The 14,023-nt window shown below is 41.0% G+C and overlaps 1 protein-coding gene across 1 annotated transcript in view; it reads right to left on the reverse strand.

Moving 5' to 3' along the window:
• Positions 1–217: 217 nt before the first annotated feature.
• PARP1 (poly(ADP-ribose) polymerase 1) overlaps positions 218–14,023 on the reverse strand; it is a 55,727-nt gene continuing 41,921 nt past the window's right edge. The window contains exons 15-23 of the mRNA XM_054022836.1: positions 11,256–11,339; positions 8,467–8,589; positions 7,224–7,352; positions 6,615–6,713; positions 5,776–5,928; positions 5,259–5,386; positions 4,822–4,883; positions 3,123–3,237; positions 218–1,509 (exon numbers count right to left, since the gene is read on the reverse strand). Coding sequence (XP_053878811.1) covers positions 1,428–1,509; positions 3,123–3,237; positions 4,822–4,883; positions 5,259–5,386; positions 5,776–5,928; positions 6,615–6,713; positions 7,224–7,352; positions 8,467–8,589; positions 11,256–11,339 — 975 coding nt within the window. The 3' untranslated portion in view covers positions 218–1,427. The remainder of the gene's footprint in view (positions 1,510–3,122; positions 3,238–4,821; positions 4,884–5,258; positions 5,387–5,775; positions 5,929–6,614; positions 6,714–7,223; positions 7,353–8,466; positions 8,590–11,255; positions 11,340–14,023) is intronic.

A 14,023-nucleotide genomic window follows, 5' to 3' on the forward strand; every position in this document is an offset into this window, starting at 1 on the left:
TTGGAACACTAATTGCAATCTCACCAACTTCATTATGTAAAAATCTGATTCATACTCTAAAAATCAAGCATTTTCGCATTACTGTGCCTGCAGGCATTATGATATACATATTAGAACGATGCCCTGAATTTGGACTTTCCTCTGTTGAGATTTAGCACATTTAAAATGTATGTATTTTAGCCCTCAACATGTGTAGTTTGTGAACGAGTCACAGAAGCAGGGTTATTAGTTATTTACTCCATGTTTTACACTGCATATATCAAAACAATGTAGAAATGGATAGCTCAGGACATTAGGTAAGGAACATTTAAACACCAAGTCACCATGGTCAAAAATCATCCCAGGTTGTTTTGTGGTCTATGGGAAGTGAGTTGGTCTCTCTCTGGATTTAAGAGAAATACCCACATCACAAAAACTACCATATTTAGAAATAATGGCACCTTCCGTTGACAGTCTATCAAGAGTGGTCAAGGATAAAATTGGCCATGGAGACTGAACTTGCATTTCAGCCTAGGTCAGGGCAAGTGAAGCCTGCTATACCCATGCAACACATTTGTTCTGTGGATCAGAAGAACATCAGTCTACAGGAACGACCTTCACCCCGCCTAAATCACATGAAAAAATGGTATTTAAGGAAGTTTGTTGAGGCTAACACTGAACGAAACATAGCAACATGTGTTGGTGCTTTCCATGGACAGTTGGAACATTAGGCCTTGGTTTAATCAGAAACTGCTTACTACCACCACCGACTGTTCATGGGGAAAAGAATCTCAATGGGAAGTCCAAGTTTTCATTCCAACATGGATTGTGAGATGTGTCCACAGGTTTTAATGTTCAGTGTTTATATTTAGAGAGACATGGCGTGTTTAAAAGCATTACAAAAGAATACATTGGAACAATTTAACAAAGCAATTCAATCATTTTGCAACATAAAAATAAAAGTTGTTAGTATGAAATTAGCTTTTATTTTTACCTCAAAATAAATGCACGTTTAACATTTATTCAAAATCAAAACTGGAAGAGGATATTTTAAACAAGTGGGCAACTTATTTTTAAATAGCGCATCTATTTGTAAACATTCATAAATTCCTTTTCCTCCCCAACTCTATTTGGCTAAAATCCCCTTCCCTTTTTTTTTTTTTTTTTGGTCTACCATCAATTCAAAGACACACTTGATAGCCCAAAAATTAGAAGTGGCTTAAAACAAAACCAGGTATTCATTCTCATCAGAATTCAGTTCCATGTGCTGCCACATATTTATATAAAAACCTCTTACTAAAGTGATTTACTAAATCTGGATTTAGTAACCTCTGCTGCATCTTAGCGCTTTGATACCTTGATAAGGGAAGTCAATGCTTAAGCATGTCAGAAGTCAGCACTAGAATGTAACTACATTATAACTCATTAACGGGGCTTCTAAATAGGGTTCACCAGAGTGATGTCTTATAGTTGAACTTCAGTTTCAGCAGGTACTTCAAATTTACCTGAGCAACATCATAGACAATATATCTGGGAAGGAAACAGTGAGTTAAGGAACAGCTACTATAAAACAACAACATAACTTGGACTTCAACAATGTTTACTTTGAATCAGAGTCTATTGTGTAAACTGCTTAAAGGAATAGGCAGAGTTACCAGACAGGAGCAGCACTGAAGAAAGTGTGATGGGAATCTCAAGAGACAAACTGACTTGGACCAGGGACCGCGTTTGCTGAAGATTATGTTTATGCAATGCCATTCTTGTCTGCCAGGACCTCATGGCGCCAAGTCACACGCTCAGTCCAAATATCAGGGACAAAGAAAAAGGTGTGGTCTGAACATGAGACTAAGGATCAGGAATTCCTGAATACTAATCCTATCTCTCTTACTATTTTCCAGTGTGAAGCCATTCAATCTGTATCAGGTCCCCCATCTATAAAAACAGAGAATACTTGCTAGCCTCACAGGGAGATTGAAAATGAAAAACAGTGCAATTGTTGGCATTGCTGAAATGGACTGAGACTGCCTGCATCATAGTTATTATGCTACTAAGTTTCATTAGAAAAATAAGGCAGTTCACCTTGTCTGTTCATTTTCTCAACTCTTAATGCTACAAACCTACTTCTAAGATGATGACTCCTAAGGGCAAGTCTACACCACAGTGCTACATGTCTGGTGAAAATATGCTATGCCAATGGGAAAGCGCTCTCCTGTTGGCATAATTACTTCACCCTTGTCGAGAAGTGGAAGCTACGTTGGCAGGAGAGCATCTCCCACTGGTATGGACAGTGCAAAACTGGTGTCGCTGGGGAGAGGGGGAGTGCACTTTTTCACACCCCTGAGCAACGTAAGTTATATTGACTTAAGCTGTAGCGTAGACCTGCCCTAAATCTAGATTAAACAAATTCTCACTAAGTCTGATGTAGTTTAAAACTAATAATGACAAGCTGAATGAATAGCACATTAGTTGACTCCATTTCATGTTGTCAACTGAACTAACATAGGAGCGATATTAAAAGCCAAACCTGCCATATGCTCCCTGCTGCCAGCTCTTAAGATAAACAGCTTTATGGTGAAACAATTCACCCAAGAGCAGTCAGCTGAGTTTCTGACAGGTCTAGAGATTGTTAATTTAAAAAGTTATTTGATTAGTAGGATGGGAGGAAGTGTATCTAGTGGTTAGATCATCTATTTGAGAATCAAGACACAGGTGCTATCCCTGGTTCTGTCACTGACATACCATGAGTGCGGACAAATGAATTATAGGTCTCTGTTTATCCATCCATCTAGAAATAGTAAAAGGCTAATTCCCCCCCTCAAGTGCTGTGAAGTTTAAATTTAAATGGTTTACAAAGAGCTTTGAAAGTGCTACAGAAGTGCAAAGTACTGTAGGTAACATAACTACTTACCATGTGTACTATTTCTTTTTATGCAGGGTTGATAATGACAGTTTCTTTAAACATTATTCTAAAATTGTTAGAGGGACTCTGCAAATTGTAGCTTACTAACCACTCCATAAAAGATCTAAAAGAAAAGGCTTCTGTATGTAAACTTCCTCTACTGTAATGGTGCTTGCTAATAATTCTGCAAGTTATAATACAGAGAAATGCTTTCCAGTTAAAGTGGAATGATAATAAAGGATACTCATTATATAGAAGACAGGTATCGCTAACTCCAGATGGAATCCCATTCCCTAAAGGAATATCTACACCATCTAGAGTGATAGTGGCTGTAGGATCTGGTGCAGTTTTGCCCAAACCTATGAAAAAGAAAGACAGTGTTAATTATAAGTTTGGAATGTAGGCAAAATCTTGTTCACATAGTATTAGAAAAATTCTCACTATTCTCAGTGTTACAGTCATTTATACAGTGCAATAGATGTGTGTGATACTTTACAGACCATTACAAGCACCATACCCCTACTCTCAATGGCTTGCCATAAAAGACATTTGGGGAATCCTATGGTATGTCCAGTCTCTCTGGCATGAAGTTTAAATTTTCTTATTTCTTCAAACGAAATTGTGTACAATTGCCAGATTACTTAAGAGCCCATTTCTGCTTGCACTGAAGTCAGAGGATTCTTATCCAGTTCCCACTTATGTCCACTGGAAATCAAGCGCTTCAGCACAGCCTCACTTGTACTGTAAAAGCCAGGGGTTCTCAACCTTTTCTTTTCCTGAGCAAACCTTCCCCCAGCTATAAAAACTCCATGGCCCAGCTGTGCCACAATAATTGTTTTTCTGCATATAAAAGCTAGGACTGGCGTTAGGGGGTAGCAAGCAGGGAAACTGCCTGAGGCTTTGGCTTCAGCCCTGGGTGATGGGCTTCAGTGCCCTGGGCTGCAATCCCATGTGGCAGGACTTTGGCTTTCTGCCCTGGGCCCTACTGAGTCTAATGCTGGCCATACTTGGTGGACCCCCTGAAACCTGCTCACGGCCCTCTAGGGGGCCCCAGAGCCCTGGTTGGGAACCACTGCTGTAAGCTACAGATTTATATCCCAAGAGATCTTAAAAGTGACGCTGACACTGTATAGACTATATTCACTTTCCAGTTCTCACACACCATTCCCAATACAGAGTACATTTAAACTGTAAAATTTAAATGAAATTAAAATAATGAACTAATTTCTGTTCTCCTGTATAAGCCCCTCCTTGACATACAGTTAATTTGGGGCCTAATGTACTGTATACTTACATGGACACTTAAGTCAGATCTTTACTAGAGTTTATATCTTAAAAATCAAAGATGCCTTTCAGATCTGCACTCTGTTTAATCAGGGGCATTTGTCAAATGTTACTCTTCCCCCAATTCTGTGCGGATAATTCTCAAAATTCATTAATTCCCTCTACAAATCCCCCAGAAAACAGGAACTTAAGTAGCATTGTAAGAACAGCAATCGTTCCAATTCCAGCTTTTATCAGCAACAGACAAAAACAGCTATTTATTCCCTGAATATTAAAGGGATTTTGAAAGTGTTATTCAAAATCCTTTACACTACTGGTTTATCAAGTAACATCCTACCTCCAGCAATGCCCAATACCAGATACCTCAGAGACAAACACACCTACTTTATTGTTCAGTGCTACACTTGGGGGGAAATTCCTGCCTGAACCTTAAGACAGCCAGCTAACACACTATGAAGCATGAAACAAGAGTCCCTCCCCCTCCCCATATGAAAATACATAAATACATTATTGAAGGTAACGTTATCCAATCTTTTTGAAGATACAGCCATAGCACAAGACTAGAATATTTTTTTCACCAAGCAAAAGCTGACATGGGATGAAGCAGCAACGATTGTTACAGTTATCGTCACCCTGATAATTTCTCAACTAAGCTTTACCTTTGACACTGTGTTTTCCCTTGGGCAACTTAGTTATGTGGGAAGCATTCTTTAGCTCATGCCTAGAAAGTAGAAAGAAGAACATTTCTGGAGGAGTTTAAGAGAACTTTCTTAGTGAAAAATAAAGACATTTAGTTACATTACTATGAAGTTATTTTACATACTATGCCTTTAGAAGACCGCTGTGGTTTCTCCTTCCTTATTATAGTTATTACTATTAATGCTGTTTCTTTTTAAGGCAATATTCTCTATCTGCAGCACAAATTTTACTCAAATTATTCACTTATTTCAGGAGTTTCCAAAATTGTCCTGATTTAAGAAAGCTTTTAATGATTTCCAAGCAAACTGCAACAGCTTCTCATTGTCACTTGGATGAAGACAGCTTAGGTGCTACCTTCTACAACTCTGAGCCAGTTAATAACATACAAGTTACTTACATGTTTCCAAGGGCAACCTCTCCCAGTAAGATTAAGCCTATTGGGTCAGTCTGAGACGTGTGACAGTAGTTGGCACTCTTGGATACCATGTCCGCAAAATAGATACCTTTACCGAACATGTAACCAGTCTGGGAGTGGGAAAGGAAAAAGGTTATCAAAATAAAATCCCAGCTTCAAAGACCAAGTTGATGTTGAAACCATCTGCCTGGAATTCTCTCTGTATTAACTAGAAGAGTAATGCTACAAAACAACCCCCAAGCTCTGTCTGAGGTATAACTTATTGGCAAACTTATAGACATGTTGCTCAGCAACCATTCTTTCTGGACAGCTTGAATAGCATTACATGTTCACAGAGGTCATCTGGCCCCTCCTTAACTAGACATTCTCTTCTTTAGGCTCTTACAGATAACAGCCACAGGAGACCAGACGGATGGAGGGGGGAAAATGTGTCAAGAGGAACAGGATGAGTGGCACAATTATTGTTATGCACTTGTTTAACAAGTAGCATTTTACATACCACAGGAGCTTCAGGGGGAGCTATTCGGAGACCCTGTGAGAAGATGCCGGCAAAGTTGGTAGCGCGGGAGCCATGCCAGAGCAGCTGGCGATTATGAAGCTGTCTGAACGGTTTGTAACGCTGATTTTCTCCTTCACGTTCAATCTTGAAGATCTTTATCATTTTAAAGAGGGAGAAAGGAAAACAAAAATCTCATAGTTAACAGGTGCATGGCAAGATGGTCTGATCTTGAAAATGGGTTAATTTGTGCTAGGAAAGTTAACATACTAAGAGAAGCAAACTTCACACTGTCATAATCTAACTCCAGCTGCCAGTTATCTATATCAAAGGTTACACCAGGACATTTCATTACAAGTTATTTCTCTTAAGTGCTGGCGCTTGGCATAAGCAGACTCAAGGGGGCCCCCATTTGCTTTTTTAGTATGTGTTAGGGGAAAAGGGGCACCAAAATATTCCTTCATAGGGCTCCGAGTGGGCTAGCACCACTTCTGTTCCCTACTCCCCCCCCCAATTTTTACTTGCTCACAACTTTCTGAATAATTCTCCTTTGGGGTTGAAATTTTCCAGGTTTCTCTTAGGCCAAAGGTGATTTTTTCCCTGGATTTATTAAGAGACAAATGAAAATAAAAACATCTTGACAGCAAGAAATGTCTAAAAACTTAGATTTGCAAATTCCTCCCCAGCTCCTTGCCTTGAGATTTTGTTGTATTCACTCATGTAACAAGTACTTTCTATAACAGAAGCTCAGTAGTTATTCAACACACAAAAGAGACACTGAAGAAAGCAAAGGTGTATAAACCAATTTTACACACCTAACTCCCCACCCCTTCAAAACTTACATCCACAACTTTTAGATCATATGCATTGTGGGTAGAGGCATGTGTATTCTTCACATACTGCTTTATGATCTTGGCTTCTTCTGAATCTTTATCAATAACCTGGGAGGAAAGAGCAGAACACAAAAGGTTTCCTTTAAAAATGCAGATTAATGTGATCCTGTTAGGTCATTTTGGGGACTGAAAAATTCATCCTGCAGTTGGTAGCTCCCCCCACTAAATCTCTTATTTATCACTAGGACAGACATGCCTCGGGCATCATAAGTTGCTTTTTGGCCAAAATCAAAGAATCATCTCTGTATGAGTTGAAGGGTGACACAAACTGTTATTGGAGGCTTTGGAAAGACCGGGAAATATGGGCTTTCCCCCATTCCACCCTTCAGGAACACAAACAGGGCATTAGAATTAAGAAATTATTTTTGTACAGATGGTGGAGTGAATACAGGCATATATAATGGTATACTGGGAGCTCAACATGGGGCATGATTTGTTTCCTGCTAGAGTGGAAAGCTGTATTTTTAGTTTGCCAGCAGTGCCTTCTACTCCATACGAATGGATGCCAAGTTCATATTCACAGCCACTGACCACAGTCTACTATTCTATTTCATTTACCTTAATGTTAGTTTTGAGCTTTTCATAGTTGATGTCAATTGGGTCTTTATCCCCATCTTCATTTCCACCTCTGAGAAGGCTGTAAGCGACCTCAATATCAAGCAGGTTGTCTAACATCTCCACTTTGGCCTGGATAATTTGAAGAGGTTATTTTTCTTACCATAGGAAAGTCTTTACAGCCTTAAGACCTTGTCCTGCAGTTGCTATGAGCATGTTAATGACGAGATATTTATAAATGTCTGTGCACCACTGCCACAACACTTGGGTGGCTCACATCAATAAAGCTATTTATAGAACATTTCTGTTCACAAAAACCCACCTATCCCTATTATAAAATCAATACAGCACCTGGGCAAACGGATCTGACACTTCTCTTTAAGTGAACCATCCCAGGCTCCAAAGGAGGGTGCAGATTTCAGAAGCCCTCCCCTGTTCTGCTGCCAGCTATGGAGAGTTTAAGCTCCAGAATAGAGAGTTTAAGCTCCAGAATAGAGAGCTCAAGCAAACTGGCAGACTTCATCTTCTGCAGAGGGTCATGGGGATATAAGCAATTTCTCAGACGAGTGGATCCCAGGGTGTGATGTCAAAAGCAGCTCAGTATCCATGAGGATTGTGTAGAACCTACATTAACACCTGCAATTCCTACGTTAAGGTCAAGCTCTACATCTTTCTCTGCTTTCACAAAGCTAAAAACAAATCCCCTCGGTTTTCCCCTTTCCATTCAGTTTTGCTACTTTAAAACTTTACATCAGTTGATCCTTTGGCAAAGATATGCAACAGAATATGGGCGGGAGTCAGGCTAGCATTTTCAAGCCTGAAAACCTAAAGTTATCCCACTTATACTGAGGAGGAATTTGGCCCAGAATCTCTTTAGCTGTATATAAGCCGCAAAGCCTGTGAAGTGATGGTTAAGAGCTAGTTCAGCCTTTGCTATGCTAAGCACAGGGGACAATTCTTCAGACATTTCTGGATAACAGCTAAGCCAACTTAAACAGCATAGAAAGAAGCCTACATACTTACACACAAAGCTACACTATAATAGTCAAAGCCTTACAATATCAAATAGGATTGCGAACAGTTCTGTCCCAAACAATGAAGCAATGGTCACTTTTAAGTTGACCTAGTTAAATTCCTAGAAGAAGGTGTTTCCTCATTCACACTTAACAAAACACAAACCTTCTACATTTGAATATCAGGTGCCAGAGCTGCTTTCCACAATAAATATCATAAGTTTCATTAATACCTGGATATGATCTAGGTTATTTAAGAGAGGTGGTTTCTTCATCCCAAAGTCATGAGGTATCAGGGTATAGAAGCGATTGGAGAGATCCAGTATCTGAGAATCACTGCCACCATCAGAAACTGCCTAAATGAGAAAAAGAGAAACGAATTCTGGGAAAGCTCTATGTAACAATAGATGCACTCAAGGTAAAAAGAAATGTTACCAATACAAGGACAGAGAAGCACAACCAAAATGATTTTAATGCTGAAACCCACTTAAATGAATAAAGGGACAGTCCTGTTAAATCACTTTCCATGTTCCAAATCAAAATACCTACAGAAATACAATCATTTTCCCGTAAAGGAACAACTGATAAAGGAATACGCTTGTTCGAAAGAAACCTGAGGTTCTGGTACACCAAAACGAACCGCAATAAAACCGTAAGCGCAGACATGCTCACAGAGTGAACTAGAGAACAGTGGAATGAATCATTTTGTTGCAGCATGCAGCTGATGTGCATTTACAGTAAGTCTGGAAGTGCCCCTCTGCATGCCTCTTTTGGGTACCATACAGAGGACTTTTGTGAGCTCTCTGAACGATATTGACTAGCGATCCTTGGAATGCTCCAAATCATGAGCTACAGTGCCTTATATCACCCAGAACAGATGAGCAGTACAGCATGTCTAAATATATCATTAAGCAAACACACTCCCCTTCCATCTTAGAACCTCATCTTGGAATGCAGAGAACAGAAGTAACTGCCACTCCACAGGAGTGTTAGGTCAAGCTCACTGCTAGCGCAACTCCACAGACTTCAGTGGATTAATCCCCCATTTACACCAGCAGCAGTGGATTTGGTCCTGTCTCAGGCCATATCTACACCAGGGGTGCTAGCGCAGCATAGCTACGGCATCACAGCTATGCCTCTTGTAACCCTGTAGTGTAGACACAGACTATGGTGATGGAAGGGGTTTTTCTATTGCTGTAGGAACTCCACTTCCCTGAGACACTGCAGTTAGGTCGACAGAGGCATTCTTCTGTCAACCTCGCTGCATCTACACCAGGGATTAGGTCAGCATAGATATGGTGCTTAGGAGAGTGGATTTTTTACACCCCAAGGGCTGTAGCTATGGTGACCTAAGTTTTAAGTGTAGACCAGGCTTAACTTTACATACTCCTCTACCACATGCTTAAAAGGCTGTTCTTCCTAAAGAACAACTTAGGTCTTTTTTACATTACAACACTGAAGTTGTGTCCTCTTAGGGCTGGTCTGCACTAGAAACTTACACTGGCAGAGCTGTGTCTCGTGTGTGTGAAAAGTGCACACCTGAGATGTAGCTATTCCGACCTAATCCTAATAGGCAGCAAAAGGTAGACAAAAAATTTCTTCTGTTGACCTAGCTACTGCCTCTTGGGGAGGTGGATTACCTACAGTGATGGAAGAACCCCTCCCCCGTTGCAGTAGTGAGTGTCTACACTGAAGCACTGCAGCTGTGTCACCATAGCATTTTAAGTGTAGACAGCCTCAGTTACAGATGGTGTGATTAATAGTAATAGTGTCCTCAGCAATGGGTTAATTAAAAAAGAATGAAGCAGCCCTTTTACTGCAGCCTAAAGTATGTACCCTTCCTCCATTAATTTTTAGTTGATCAAAACAAGTGTAACCTCTATAAAGTACAAATGCAGCAAGGAATCCAGCTGCGTTCTGAGCCCAGAATGACTTCTGAATTCCCTTGCTGGTTGTAAAGTCTGTTTCTTGCTCACCTGATCTGGAAAAAGGGGTAAAACGTGAGGTGGCAAAGTTTACAGATGATACTAAACTGCTCAAGATAGTTCAGACCAAAGCAGACTGTGAAGAACTTCAAAAAAATCTCACAAAACTAAGTGATTGGGCAACAAAATAGCAAATGAAATTTAATGTGGATAAATGTAAAGTAACGCACATTGGAAAAAATAACCCCAACTATACATACAATATGATGGGAACTAATTTAGCTACAACTAATCAGGAAAAAGATCTTGGAGTCCTTGTGGATAGCTCTCTGAAGACGTCCACACAATGTGCAGCGGCAGTCAAAAAAGCCAACAGGATGTTAGGAATCATTAAAAAGGGGATAGAGAATCAGACGGAGAATATCTGATTGCCCTTATATAAATCCATGGTACTCCCACATCTTGAATACTGCGTACAGATGTGGTCTCCTCATCTCAAAAAAGATATACTGGCATTAGAAAAGGTTCAGAGAAGGACAACTAAAATGATTAGGGGTTTGGAAAGGGTCCCATATAAGAACAGATTAAAGAGGCTAGGACTTTTCAGCTTGAAAAAGAGGAGACTAAGGGGGGATATGATAGAGGTATATAAAATCATGAGTGATGTGGAAAAAGTGGATAAGGAAAAGTTATTTACTTGTTCCCATAATATAAGAACTAGGGGCCACCAAATGAAATTAATGGACAGCAGGTTTAAAACAAATATAAGAAGTTCTTCACACAAGCGCAGTCAACCTGTGGAACTCCTTGCCTGAGGAGGTTGTGGAGGCTAGGACTATAACAGGGCTTAAAAGAGAACTGGATAAATTCATGGTGGTTAAGTCCATTAATGGCTATTAGCCAGGACGGGTAAGGAATGGTGTCCCTAGCCTCTGTTTGTCAGAGGGGGTGATGGATGGCAGGAGAGAGATCACTTGATCATTACCTGTTAGGTTCACTCCCTCTGGGGCACCTGGCATTGGCCACTGTCGGTAGTCAGGATACTGGGCTGGATGGACCTTTGGTCTGACCCGGTACGGCCTTTCTTATGTTCTTACCTGCTGAACTTCGTTAAGGATGGAGTATGCACTCTGGATCTGCCTCTTGCTCAGCTTTCCCAGTGGCATCTTCTGGAGGTCAATCTAACAAGGAGATTTGTTGAAGCAATTAAAACAGGACTCCATTACAATGAAACCTCTATCGTTCCTCTCATCTGGCCACCAGAAAGATCTGAGACTCCAGGCAGAATACATCATATAAAAATTAAAACAGTTCAGAGCTGGCATTTATCTGCACGGATTGAAGAATGAATAGAGCCGTGCAGCCAGAATATGGACAAGTTATCTCCCAATGGGACAAAATTACGTCTGTAACTTAAGATCATGTGCAGTACGTGGGCTGAACAAAATAAGTGTTTCAGTATAAGATTTAATATTTACCTAATGCCATAAGCATTCATGACCTTTTATAATTAGGTCTACTGCTGGAAAAACTAATATAAAGGTCAGTTTGAACATAATAAAATATCCTTCAGGAGATCACATAATGTGCCCAGTATTTTGACTGCAGTAACAGTCCAAGCGTACTCCATTTCAGCACTTGCACTTGGCACCTGTAAACTGCAGAGTAAGGCATGAGGAAGTTGTATTCTGTATTTTGCATACAGAGTGCCCCATCAAGGCACATGTTAACTAAAAGTGTAATCTCACAGTACAAGTTATGCTTCTGTTTTCCACATTTTATTTACTAATTTATTTTAGAAATAGATGTTGCCTGGCACCCCCACCTATCTCATCCTCCCCACATTTTGGGCAAACTAATTAAACCCCCCAGACCTTAATTCTTCTACTGGTTCACCTCTCAAGACCTTCCCAGATCTCTCTCTGGCCTGGTAGCAGTTTTGAACAGCTGGAGCTTGGGAGTTATAGATTAAATCTAGACCTTTTCATACACCAGCTTTGTAATGAAGAAGCATGCAGCAGCATTTAACAAAGCTCCATTTTAATTGAATGGTTTACAAGAGGTTATGGATATGCTCTATGGACATTAGCAGTCCTCACAGAACACCCCTCAGCTTGTCAGGTCAATACTATTTGTGTAGTTAGAGCACTGACAGGCACCAAGTCCAAAACCCTCATCCCAGAGAGGAAAAGTGTAGAGTGGCTAGTTCCAAACAGGATTCAATGGCAGAACCCTCTAGGAAACTCCACAAATCATTTACTGTTGGATAAATTCTATTTTATTCATTAAATTTAAGTTAAAATTCCCAGTTACACATGCACACCCCTTCTGCAAAGGAACTTGAGATTCTCTTCTGAACCAGTGAGCCTTGCCACCCAAGTGCTGAAGTAATTTGCATGATAATTTGCACCTTGTATCATGGTACAGAGATTTGCTTCCCCCTCCTGCTGCATCTATAACGTGATGAAATCCAGCTATAAAGATAAACCAAGCTGGACTGAGAGATAGAAGTCACAGCCTCAGCTATGACAGAGTGCAACTTACGATATCTTGAGGACACTCATGTAGAGGGACACATGCACTTTCAGGAGAAATAAGACAAAGATGGTCGTAATCAGACAAAACATTCTCAGTGATGACAATTTAGGCTTGCCACTGCCTAGACCAATACACATTCCCTAACAGCAAGATCTATTAGGCCTTGGCTACACTGGTGCTGTACAGTGCTGCAACTTGCTGCGCTCAGGGGTGTGAAAACGCTCCCCCCCCACCCCCCGAGCGCAGCGCTGTAAAACGCCAGTGTAATCAGCGCCTGCAGCGCTGCACACTCGCTCGCAGCGCTGCAAGCTATTCCCCTCGGAGAGGTGGAGTACTTACTGAAGAGCTCTCGCAGCGCTGGCGGCGCGACTATACTCGCGCGCTGCCGCGGCCAAGTGTAGCCAAGGCCTTAGATTGTTATGTAGCCTCCCAAGAGACCAGGTCTAGGTTGAAGTGCTGGAAGTCCCTTCTTCAAGTCACTTAAAATTAGCATTACCAGGGTGGAGTGGACTTCCATCTCCTACGGCTATATAGGAAGTAAAGTAGCAAACAAGATGTAAAACTATGATTTTAAGCTGCAAAGCAACATGGATCTGATCTGTTTAACTTTGGACAAAACAGCACAGAGATCATGACGGATCAGGTCTAGATCAATAATATAGCCACTTTGCTGCTGCCAAATGCATCAGGTATATTGTCAGAATCACCTCCAGTGCAGTCACATGCACCAGGTGGAACATGAGGACAAAACAACACAGAAGCGGCAGACACATGGGCTACCAGCAGCAAAACAGTTAATACACCAATGCTTCGCGAAGGGGTAATGTAGTACTTCGCCCCAGTGCTTGATGTCAGGGTCTCCATCCAGGAATGAGAATGGCCAGTACTAGGGTAGTTCAGGTCCTAGTCCATTTAAGCAGGTGTTTACTACAAACAATGGTGTGAAGAATTGTAACAGGACTAGTACAGGGTTAAGTGAGGGGAAGTCTTTACAGAATCAGAAAGCTGAAGAAAGTCTTCAGGTCACCCCCATCATGGAAATAATCTTTTATATCACAGCAAGTCTACCGGCAAAAAGCCTGAAGCTGCCAAAGCTATCTACACACATTGGGAGTGCCTGGATACAGTGCAGTAGATAAAAAGCACATGAAATCAGGCGGATGAAAGGACCCCTTGGGGAGACTGCACACAGTTTTTGGCTCCCTAGCAGAGGCAATATTCTTTCCTCATTGGAAAGAGCTGCTGCTCCCATGCATGGGATAATAACGAAGCCATAATCTAATGGGAAGAGCAAGTCTCCATTCAAGCTCCAGGGGCCATACAGAGC

This window comes from Malaclemys terrapin, chromosome 3 (genome assembly GCF_027887155.1).
Source record: "Malaclemys terrapin pileata isolate rMalTer1 chromosome 3, rMalTer1.hap1, whole genome shotgun sequence".
Lineage (NCBI taxonomy): Eukaryota > Metazoa > Chordata > Testudines > Emydidae > Malaclemys > Malaclemys terrapin.